The 12,051-nt window shown below is 40.7% G+C and overlaps 1 protein-coding gene across 26 annotated transcripts in view; it reads right to left on the bottom strand.

The window, feature by feature from the left end:
- Positions 1 to 12,051, bottom strand: part of DLG2 (discs large MAGUK scaffold protein 2) — a 1,094,951-nt gene that overhangs the window by 461,861 nt on the left and 621,039 nt on the right. For 2 of the 26 annotated variants that reach the window (XM_075416698.1, XM_075416778.1), the window contains exon 1: positions 10,997 to 11,421. The exons of 21 other annotated variants lie outside the window; for them this stretch is intronic. In XM_075416698.1, the coding sequence (XP_075272813.1) occupies positions 10,997 to 11,314 (318 nt within the window). In that variant the 5' untranslated portion in view covers positions 11,315 to 11,421. Of the gene's footprint in view, positions 1 to 10,996; positions 11,422 to 12,051 lie in introns of those variants that run through there. 3 more of the 26 variants (XM_075416714.1, XM_075416797.1, XM_075416752.1) reach the window with 3 other exon arrangements.

The raw sequence follows: 12,051 nt of genomic DNA, 5'->3' as shown, positions 1-12,051 counted from the left end.
TTGCTGAGGGTACATTCTAACTCTTCATCCAGGTCGTTGATGAAGAAGAATATTGATACTGTTACTCTGCTCTAAATATGTAATACTAAAAAGCAGTTCTTGAAAAATTAAATCAATGGGAACTGACGTTATAAGGTTCTCAATAACTGAATGAATATCATTACTGTAAAAGCTTCCATGTATTTCATATACAAATGCATACACATTAACAGGATGAATATCTAGAAAAATATTAATAAACTGCAGTTGAACCTGGATTTCATTCACACGTTTTAAGGATTCTCAGGTTAAACTGTTCAATTTTGCTTCCACATATACATTTTTTCTGTTTGTGAGGAGGAAGTGCAGACTAATGTGCTATAATCCCTCCAAGTCCGAGTCCATCAGCTATGCTAAGTTTTGATAAGTCAGAGATATACATGTCTAATGAAGAAGTCTGATGATGATCACACCGCTTAGATCTTTTTTTTTTCAAATTACATCATACCCTATCAATTTTTTAAGAATACTTGCTTTATTCATCATTAGATGTGACCTGAATATCTGTCCTCCTTTGGTTTGTGCATAGCTGCGTAAAACACTGTTGCTTACCTATAAATGTATTAAAACCTTAAGTGCATTAAAACATGAGTATATAAAGATCTTGAACACTATAAATCTGTATACTCAATGTTACCCTTTTTAATTTTTGCATGTACAACTAAAAAAGGAAAAGAATTCATGCCATAGAATTGAGATTTTCTACTGACAGAGCAGAAATACGAACTAGCTAAGAAAACTGCTGCACAGAGCCACAGCCATATTGATGGAAGTTCTATATTTCAGGATGACATAGTGTTAGTTTTAATAACTGTCGTTGGTTGGATGGAGGTTTTTTGTGTTGTTTCTTAAACAATCTTTTACTAGCATTGCATAAGAAAACTGTTTTTGAGAAATAAACTTTTGGAAAATAAAACAACAGAGGTGTGTCTTTGCTACAGGCTTGAAGCACTTAGCTCTAAATTCATGCTTGAGCAAGCCGGTGGTGTACAAAGACCAAAGACCATTCAGATCATGGTGGCAAACATGACAGCATCAGCCCCAGAGAGAATGTGAGAGCAGGGCTCTGCTTGTTTTGCTGCCTTCTTGTTGAATACCTAGATAAGAATATTTAATTCCTATTGGAAAATGTCATTTGCCTGTTCAAGTCTGTCTGCCTGGCTGCAGTCTCACAGAGCTGAATTCAGCTGCAACAACTGACCTGTGACAAGTGACTGCTACACACCTGACTGCAAGATGGACAGATTTCGAGTGAACCCACATGTGTCTGCTGAACAGAAAGTGAGAATAGAAAGGTAAAGGGAACAAGGTGTCCCTGTCCTGGAAACTCTCCATTTCCTAAGTGAAACATTATTTTTTCTGATTTCTTGGAGGTAGCAAAGAGCTTGATACAAGCTTCCGCACTTAGTCCAGGGAGGCCCCCAAGCACCATGGTGTTGTCAAAACCAAAATGCACACATCAGATTACACATTAAGTGCGACTGCCCTTGAAAGCGGCAGCTGCACGGTATCTTCTGGGACACGTCCCTTGTCACACGCTTCTGCTCTCAGGCTTGTGCTGGGCGCTGGAAGCTGCGCTAGTGGATGTCAAGCTGGGCCATGAAACAGGTCTCTCAGGCCACCCCCACCCCCACCCCCACCCCCTCCCTTTTCTTTTTCCTGGTTTAACTTTCTGGCATATCACTTCTCTGAGCTCAGTACGCAGTCATACAAAGCAGCACAATGAAGGAAGCAAAATGTAGGGCCAGGACCCCACTCCTCTGGCAGCCACTCTTAAGTGGAGCACAGCTGCACTTCTCCTTTGCAAAGCTATCAAAATTACATATTTCACAAAACAGACCCTACAGTATGAAGAAAAGTAAAAACAGAGCTTAGACCTTGCTCCCATTTTCAATAAATATTTAATGTGAGCAGCTATCAGCTGAGTGATAACTGCAACATAAAACCTTGGACAAACCAGCACACGGATAAATAGCAAAGGTTTCTGTGACTGTGAATGCTACAAATACCAGTTCAGTATGGAGGAAGTGTTTATCATAAATTTAAAGAAAAACAAATGTAAACAGGGAGTCTTAAAAGCCTCTGTTTAACTGTTTTCCATATCTGAGTGCAGCATAGCTGCTCTACGGTATCAGTAACTGCAAGCCTATGGCACTAGCCCATTCTGTTCTCATTTGAAATGCATAATGAAAATCATTTATCAGATGTTCTGTCTGACCAATTATTCGAGCATTTTCAGCTGCTGAAGTAACCTGCTTCTCCTTGTACAAGTACTTAATCAGAAAAGTAAAAATCCGTATTAAAAGTACAATGTACCTAAACCAAAATCAGATGTTATTTTGCTAAACTGGATTTTGTACTGCAGTCATAGCTGGCTCCTGTGACTTAAAAGAAAGCTTATACCAGAACTGGAATTTACAAAAAGGATTGTTTGGTTGCTTTTTTTTTTTGATGTTCATTTTAGATATTACAGAACCTGTACTTTGAATACATAAATAAGTCCTTTTTTGATCCCTGTATTTCAAACTCCCAAAACAATGGGAGTTTTTGAGATTAGGTGGCCATTGAGTCAGTTCATCTGATTAATGGCAGTATTTTATAAAAAAATGCTTATACAAAAAGGTAAATGAATATATGTTATTTAATTTGTAAACTCTATTGTAACAATCTATGGCTTATTTCAGAGCAAACACAGTGCTTAAAAACAAAGTCATTTAATTCGTAATGCTTTTTTGGCTTTTTTGGCTTTATTGTTGTCCTCCATCCAAAAGCCACATGCAGACATGAGGAAACAGAGAGCTAAACTGGCAGACTGGAAATTCTGTCATTACCAGAAACTCCCTTTAGGGATTTTTGTAGGGAAGTCTGACATTTTCACAATTGATTCAAATACCCCAGAACAGTAGTGATAACCATTTCCAAAACAGAAATTCATTTTCAGGTGGTGTCTTCAAGTCAGGCTAAAATAGCTGAGACAAATTCTATCTCAATCTTCACCATCGCTCAGCATCCAGCTACAAACTGTTCTGCATCATCCTTTGCTGCTTTTGTTTTTATCAGACCAAAACCACCTTGCTGAGTTGCTGTAATGATTTTACATTGTTGAACAACTAATCTAGGTGTAGTGGAACATTAGACAGAAAGTCAAGTCTTATTCCTAGTATCTTAAGCAAGACATATGGCAACCTTTTTCTTCCCCTTTAGTCCAGAAAGCATCCAGTCTCTCAATCCACAAAACAGTTCCAGCAACCTATAGCCCCACGAGTCATTGTAAGAGACAGGAAGACTAATATCCCGTTGTGTGTTTTGTGACTCCACAGTAATACAGGACAGATCAAAGACTTCCCTGTGTTGTAAGTTCCTGTGATGGGAAGGAGTTTGTCAGGTGAAAATACCTGGATAGTCTAGGAGTGAATTACATGGCAGGCTATAGAAATGGGGCAGGGGGGCTGGGGGGGAGGAAGAGTTTTGAATCCCTTTGGGCTCTGCCAGTCTGGTCGTAGGGAATGGCCCTTCCATTTTCAAATATGATGAATAGGTTATCCATGGGTGAATATATATGCCAAGTATTAGAGAAACTTATCAACAGCGCGAGGACTATTAGAGCACTTGTGCAGTTTTGGCCAATTACCAAAACTACAAACAAACCCCTTCCAAATGTTACAATTCCCTTCCCATGCCCCCTTTCATCCCCCCTGAAAATCCCAGAAGTCAAATTATATGTCAAGGGCAAAAAATGTTCTTGGCTTCATAAGGCATCTAGAAGGAGAAGTTTTGAAACATGGGATTAATTAAATGCAAATCTAAATATGGTGCAACAAATCATGCAAATTAAGCATTAACATATTTATGACTGAACAATCAGCAGGAGCCAAAATGTGTGTAGATAAACTATAAATCATTACAATCATTGGTTAGTACAGTACATAGCATATATTATTCCTTTTCATTGTTTATATGAAAATACATAAAAAATCTTGTGCACTCTTTCATGATCTGTGCAGCCACGCCTGTTTCTCAACTGCCTTTGATGCCACTTCAAATTATGTCTGATCAAAAATATTAACACTGATGAAAGACCTGATACATTAAGAGAAGGAGACAGAATACTATACAACAAAAGGAAAGAATATCCATTTTTCATTTACTCCCAGTGGCTTTTGCAAAGTGATGCTGCATTATCTGTCTAGGCAGAGGTGGCTGAATGTCCCCTTGAGACATTGTGGAATATGTGGAATGAACGATACATGCCCAGGTTCCTGAGTCTGCAGAGCACAAAGCCTCATGACTAGTGATGGGATTTTCTTTCTCTTATTTTTTTTGCTTTTCAGGATTTTTGTTTGTTTGTTTGTTTGTTTTAAACCTGTATGTTAAAGAGAAACTCCAAATGGGTCTCAACATGTTGGTTGTTGGTCACAAGTGGTGTCCCCCAGGGCTCAGTTTAAGGGCCAGTCTTGTTTAACATCTTTATCAATGATCTGGATGAGGCGATCGAGTGCTCCCTAAGTTTGCAGATGACACCAGATTGGGTGGGAGTGTTCAAGAATCATAGAATCATAGAATGGTAAGGGTTGGAAAGGACCTTAAAGATTATCTGGTTCCAAACTCCCTGCCATGAGCAGGGACATCTTCCACTACACCAGGTTGCTCAGAGCTCCATCCAACCTGGCCTTGAACACTGCCAGGGAGGGGGCAGCCACAGCTTCTCTGGGCAACCTGTGCCAGTGTTTCACCACCCTCATGGTGAAGAATTTCTTCCCAATATCTAATCTAAATCTGCCCTCTTTTAGTTTACAGCCATTCCCCCTTGTCCTATCACTACAGGCCCTTGTGAAAAGTCCCTCTCCATCCTTCCTGTAGGCCCTCTTCAGGTACTAGAAGGCTGCTATAAGGTCACCCCAGAGCCTTCTCTTCTTGAGGCTGAACAGCCCCAACTCCCTCAGCCTGTCCTCATAGGAGAGCTACTCCAGCCCTCAGATCATCTTCATGGCCCTCTTCTGGACCCGCTCCAACACATCCATGTCCTTCCTATGTTGGGGGCCCCAACATGTGTTGATCTGTTCAAGGGTAGGAAGGCTCTGCAGAGGGATCTGGACAGGCTGGATCAATGGGCCAAGGCCAAGTGTATGAGGTTCAATAAGGCCAAATGCCGGGTCCTGCACTTTGGTCACAACAAACCCATGCAACACTACAGGCCTGGGGAAGAGTGGCTGCAAAGCTGCCCAGCGGAAAAAGATCTTGGGGAGCTGGTAGACAGCCGGCTGAACATGAGCCAGCAGTGTGCTTGGGAGGCCAAGAAGACCAATGGCACCCTGGCTTGTGTCAGGAATAGTGTGGCCAGCAGGAGTAGGGAGGTGATCGTGCCCCTGTACTCGGCACTGGTGAGGCTGCACCTCGTATACTGTGTTCAGTTTTGGGCCTCTCACTACAAGAAGGACATTGAGGTGCTGGACCATTTCCAGAGAAGGGCAATGAGGCTGGTGAGGGGTCTGGAGAAGAAGTCTTACGAGGAGTGACTGAGGGAGCTGGGGCTGTTTATTCTGGAGAAGAGGAGGCTGAGGGGAGACCTTACTACTCTTTACAGCTACCTGAAAGGATGTTGTAGTGAGGCAGGTGTTGGTCTCTTCTCCCAGGTAACTAGCGATAGGACAAGAAGCAATGGCCTCAAGTTGTGTCAGGGGAGGTCTAGATTGGATATTAGGATGAAAGAGTTGTAAAGCATTGGATCAGGCTGCCCACGGAAATGGTGGAGCCACCGTCCCCGGAGGTATTCAAAAGAAACGTGGATGTGGCACTTCAGGACATGACTTAGTAGCCATGGTGGTGTTGGGATGACAGTTGGACTTGATGATCTTAGAGGTCTTTTCCAACTATAATGATCCTATGGTTCTATGTTCAGTTTCTGGTCTTTTCATGACACACCTCGTCCATCTTTTAAATTGAAATCACATGAGCAGTCTTTACACTAAGGAAACCGTGTTTGCCAGCAAATTATGTTTCATGTTAGTTCTGAGCTAATAATATTGCTAACCTCAATGCAGGAGAGTCAAAGGCCACCACTTCTGATCTTAGACCTCCTTTTTGTGCCAAACAACCTAAATGCTGTGAATTCAATATTAACAATGCTTTCCTGGTTTTGGTAGAAGAAATAGGTTCAAGATCAATGTAAATACATAATGTTTTCTAAAGCAGCTGTCCTGGGTGATTATCAGATATGGCTGTCATCCAGAATGCTGTAGACTTCACAAAGTCCTCTGTCAGTCACTGGAACTGGATATAGGAATCATTGGAACAATATTATTCAACCTGCAAAAGAACATGCTAACAGCTTTTGTATTTCCGCTTTGAAACATTGTCAGCAACCTGTGCAGCTGTCACAAGATGTACGAAGGACTTTACTTCTCTAAATGCAGCACAATGATCCATCCAAAGCAAGATGATGAATTAAGATACATCTTCCTAAAACTTGGGAGCTGTCCCCTACATCCACTGATAAGAGCATACCAACCTGAGAGTGGGATATGAACTTCTTTCTCAATTAAAAATTGCCCAGTTACTCCTATCTGTTTTATCCTTAACAATGTCAGAATTACACCATAGCTTTAACTCTTGACTCATGACTTCTAGCTTTCAATAGCCTTAAAGGCTAAAAAAAAAAAGAGTGTAAAAGTCAAATAAAGAGTCTTATTTGGCTCTCCTTTAGCTGCTATTTTCCTGGCACTTGAATGTACTAAACTAGAGGGAAAAGATTTCCCTTAGCTAACTAACGCAGCTCATGGTACCTCCATTGCTGGGAGTGACTCGACAGAAGAATGGCCAGTTGCCTGGGGGAATCTGTGAACCTGAAAGGAGTAATCTAAGCTTTAAAAAACACAACCGATGACAAATCTTTTCTTTATACTGTTAGGAAAGCCAGCAATCTCTTGAAATAGACCCTGTGCTGTAGTACTACAGCAGAATGCCTTGAAGATAGCTCTCTCCTTGTCTCACCATGAAAAAAGCTCTCAGATGACATTCTGTAGTTTCCAACCCAGTGCCAAAGACCTTCAAAGGCAAAAGACCATCCTCACCTCATACTTCAGAATTTGGCAGCCCACTGCCTTTTTTGAGTCATGGCACATCTATAAACTTGGGTTTATCTCACAGGCCTCTCTATCACACAGTTTGATGATGCTATTTCTTTTAAAAGACACTGACTGCAAAAAAACTTTTTTTTCTGATATTGCTGGAAAGAAACAACCAACCAAAAAAGTAACTGAAGCTGACATTGACAGTAAACTATTCCAAAAAATGTGAAAATTTACACTTCTATGCAAGTTTTCAAAACAAAACTTATGTATGCATTTTTGAAGATTGACACATCCAGGATACTACATGATATGAGACGTTTTTCCTTGACAACATTTCAAAACAGAAGAATTTAATAGCAGATAGAGGTAGCTGAATTAAAGTGGAGTCCAGTATTGTCTTCTGAACAACAGAGATGTTGTTCTAAACAGCCGAAGATGGGAATCCATTTCTACCTGCTACTTCCCCTTTAACAGAACAATATTGAGTTCTAGGAATCTGAAAACATGCAGTTATGCACTTATTGGAAAGGTGTTTAGAGGAGGTCCTCTCTTTCACATAGACTCCATGAAGTAAAATTTGTACCTTGGACTTGTTAAACCAAGCAGAGCAGCTCAATCTCTACAATTTCCTCTTCAGCCTGTAGTCAGGGTAATGCAGCCTGCTCTCCCTCCAGCCCTGCTGCACAATGAATAGCTGTTCATTGCACACCTTCAGCTGCACGTGTTTTCACACGTTCCTAATTTGACTGATCAGTAGTTTATGTGTCACTGCAGTCTATATGTGCCAAGAGGGAAAGTACATCCAATGTTACAGACTACATCCGATGTTAGAATGACCCATGGAAGACATCAGGTCACCTCCCTGACTCTGTTTCACTGCCCCCCAGATATTGCTCAGAGCTCTCACAGTTCGCATAACACTGGGACCCTGGGACCTTAGATATGAAATCCCTGAATGAATCATGCAAATTCTATGACTCCATGATGGTAATAGTGATAGAGGTAGATAGTGCACTGCAGGAAGCAAGAAATAGTTTCAGGCAACAGGGACATATAAACCTTGCCTATTAACTTGCTTTTCTTCTTTTTTTTTTCCTTTTCTTTTTTTTTTTTTTCTTTTTCATTTAAATAAGGAAACAGAACTGTAAATGAGCTTGTCAAAAAGGACTGGAAGTTAAAAAAATTAGGTCTTGTAATCAAATTTCCATCTAAACTTGATTTCAACTCACTTTCAAAATTAAGAGGTTTCTTTCGTAATTCCAAATGAATTTCTTTTTGGATATATAGAAAGCATTTTTCCACCCACAACTGAATATGAAACTACAAGCAAACACAAACATGCAAGCTAGCAATGCAGAATTTCTAAGATAGTTAAAATATTAATAATACCAGAGTGCCCTTTTTTGTTCTGATGTACTAAAGAAGCAGGAACTGGTAAAGAAAATGAGCCATGTCCTCAGCAAGAGAAATCAAGATTTTGATCATGACAAGGATGACAAAGTATACATTTGTACCAGCTGTCTAGTACACACTCTAGGAATTAAGGACCCATGCCTTAAATTCGATACTATAATACTAATCAAGAAGCAGTTTTTCCATGGTATTATGTCTCTCCTATGCTGGAAGAAGGTAGCCTTTCCCAAAAATATCAAGCAGAAGAAACACTTGCTCTAAACTTTAGAGAAAAAGAAAGAACCACCATTGAAGCTGTCAGTAGGTTATTTATTATCACAGTTACACATAAGATGGAAATTTCAAGGATTTTTTTTTTTTTGAAGCCCAGCAAATATAACCACTCACTACTGCTTCTTATTTTGGCAAGAAAGACAACAATTTTCCCAGTCAAACTAGCCCTCAGAAAACATCATTGACATCAACTTGTACCCCTAAAGCAAGGGCGATTATTAAGGGCAGTTCTGTTGTGTTTTCCCATATAGTGTCTATGCAATGGAATTCATAAAATGATTGTCTAAGTGTATGTACATACAATACACACACACACACACACACACACGCATATGTACACACACACTCTTTCCTTTCTTCCCATAGCTTGCACAATGCTTACTTTACCCAAAGGAAAAAGCTGGACTGTTATTTGAAACAAACTATCTCACAGCTCTGTGGCAGAAGAACCACCAAGTATTTGCCAAAAAAAGCACGTCAGTCCACCCCTAGGCACAGAAGATCAGTTTGATTGATGGTAGATCAATTCATTATAGGCAGAACCCAAGGAAGGGACCTTACTAAACAGAATAAGATATTTGGCATTAAGAATGTACAGTAAAGGAAGTTTACAGTGCAGAGTTCAAAAATAAATATAAGTACATACATCTGAACAATTTCAGGTTGTCTAAAAAAAGGGGTATGTGATTACAAAGGCATTGAAAATACTGAAATAACTTTAGAACACATCTATAACTTAGATATTGCAGTAGTCTTTGAAGGGGCCTTTAATTTTTTTATTTTTATCACTCCTTCATTTTCTCTTTATGAATTCTATACCTTTGTAAACCAAGGAATTCTTTCCCTTACAGTATTTGTTTTCCTTCAAGTTTTTTCCAAAAATTTTCAGAGCCTAAGAAAATATTTACAGCTTTTTATAATTAAAATTAGAACACAGTCTAGTTCTATGTTTTATGCTTTATTTTTGCATTGTCTTTTTTCTGGCATAAACAGTCATATGCCCTTGTATATGACAGAAAGTGTATAACATAGTGTAGTCACATGCAACATTTAGGTCACTCCAAAATATATCAGAAAGCTTAGTTTTTCCACTTGATAATAGGTTTGAGGAAAAAAATGAAGCTTTTTATATACAACAATTACTTTCAGTCAACAAAGCATCCCTTTTTTAGACCATAAGGCAAGATAAAGTACAGCTACACTACCTGACAATTCTTTGCCTTATTACTTTTCTGTTCAGTGAAAATATACTAAACCCATTTCCACCAAAGAATTGATTTAATCTCTAGAGAGGGTGCACATGTTCAGTGTGGACTAAGGCTAGTTACACTCCAGTGTATACTATTTCAGTAAGTAAATATATATCTCAAAAACCTATTTCAACATTAAATTCTGCTTTTTCAGTTGAAATTATGGCAAAAGGATTTGATGTTGACATAATACAAAGCTTTTGAATGAGTTTAGTTTTCTAAGGGAGAAATGAAAACATTCATCAGTGGATGAAGTGTTAATGCTTTTTGATATTAACCATCATATGAGTGTCACTGTGATTTCTGATTCACAGGGTTATCTGGTGTGTAATCTTTCTCAATCTATCTACTTACAGCTATCTGTACACATCCTAGACCCTGATTGGTTTATTTTTTAAAATATGCTGACTTGCCATTTAATAAAAATCTATAGATTGTCAAAGCTAAAAAGCCATTTCATATTTATTAAAGATTTGAATTACATTTGAAGTTTGAAAGAGGAAAAACAGATCACACTTTCTCCTATTAATAAATCTAAAACACAACCCCCCCGTGTTCTCTGTTTAAAATATCCTTATTAACCTCATGCAATATTTGAAAACAAACTGTTTACAGAAGCAGGCAAAATCCATTACACTGGGGGGATAAACACATCCTTTCTTTACACAACAAAAAGGAATACAAAGTCTATAGAACCTGGGGGTAGAAACCAAAACATTTTAAGAAGAAAACCCTTCCAAGAAGACTCCACAATTTCCACAGGCCGCAGAGAATCAATATCCAAACAACAGACATTACCAACTGACATCTCATCCCTGCATATAGGTTGTTCAGAAGGCACCACTAAACACAAATCAAGACACAGCACGAGAAGTTGCCGACACCACCAAACCTCACTTTCTTTCCCTGGAGCATCCTCTAAGCCGCTTGGAGAGTGAAGAATTGGCTCACCTGCACTGGGGGGGACCAGCCGTGGGCACAGGCGCACTCTGACCACCACTCCCTCGGGCTGCCCTGGGGCTTGGCTGGGGATTTATGGGGGCTCTTCCGCACGGTGTCCCACCAAGGGACAAACTTGCTCCTGCTCTGGCTGGAACCCCCAGGTCCCCAGGAGGGAAGCGCCTGGGAGCTATACTGGAGCCCCGGAGGATGCTGGTGCCAACGGCAGGCGCAGTGGGCATCCCTCGCTACGGGAGGCACGATCCTGCCGGCGTCCGACCCCTCGGACCCCCTGCCGCAGCTCTGCTGCTTGGGAAGGTGTGCGTGCATGGCGCACCCAGGGCTTCCTCTGGCCAGTTTGCGTGAAAATGCTTCTCCTCCCAGACGTGAGGTCCTTTGCCGGGGCCTCTCCAGCCCCCTTGGCAGCAGCTAGCGGCAGGGCATGGCGGGAGCGGGGCGCAGCACGAGCGGCTGGCCAGCAGCTCTGTGTCAATACCGGACTCCACTCGCGCAGCGCCTTGACAGCATCCCCGCTGCAGGCAGAAGCAATCAATGCTCTGCGTGGCTGGGACGCGCGCCCGCATCCCTTTCTGGATGACAAGCCGTGGTGGGGGTGGGGGGGAAATGGACCAGCAAAACCCAGAACAAAAAACGCTCTTGCAATTTTCAGGAAGGTTTAGGCTTTTTCTAGCTGACCCTAACGCTACTTGCAGGCACCCTGCTGAAGCAGATTTATACGTACAAGCTTTGCAGGCAAAGTGCTTTCTTGTGGAAACAGCATGTAGACAGACTACTGAAAAAGATGCCCCTTTGCCAATGATGAAAACAGACGGGGGAGAGTTTTTTTTTTCCCTGCATGCCTGAAAAGACCTTGTCAACAAAATTGCATCACAAGATGCAAATAACAAGTTCAGGAAGAATGTTATCTGCCCTAAATGCTAAACCATAGCATACACTCTGGTATGTGCTAGTGAACATAAACCTTATGGAAAGAGAGCAAGAGGCTGATTTTAAAAATAAAGCCACTTAGAAAAGACCTATGGAACAAATTTAAGAAATCTTCAGCA

This window comes from Opisthocomus hoazin, chromosome 1 (genome assembly GCF_030867145.1).
Source record: "Opisthocomus hoazin isolate bOpiHoa1 chromosome 1, bOpiHoa1.hap1, whole genome shotgun sequence".
NCBI lineage: Eukaryota > Metazoa > Chordata > Aves > Opisthocomiformes > Opisthocomidae > Opisthocomus > Opisthocomus hoazin.
The sequence above is the reverse complement of the archived record's forward strand: the minus strand, read 5'-3'. Positions and strand labels throughout refer to the sequence as shown.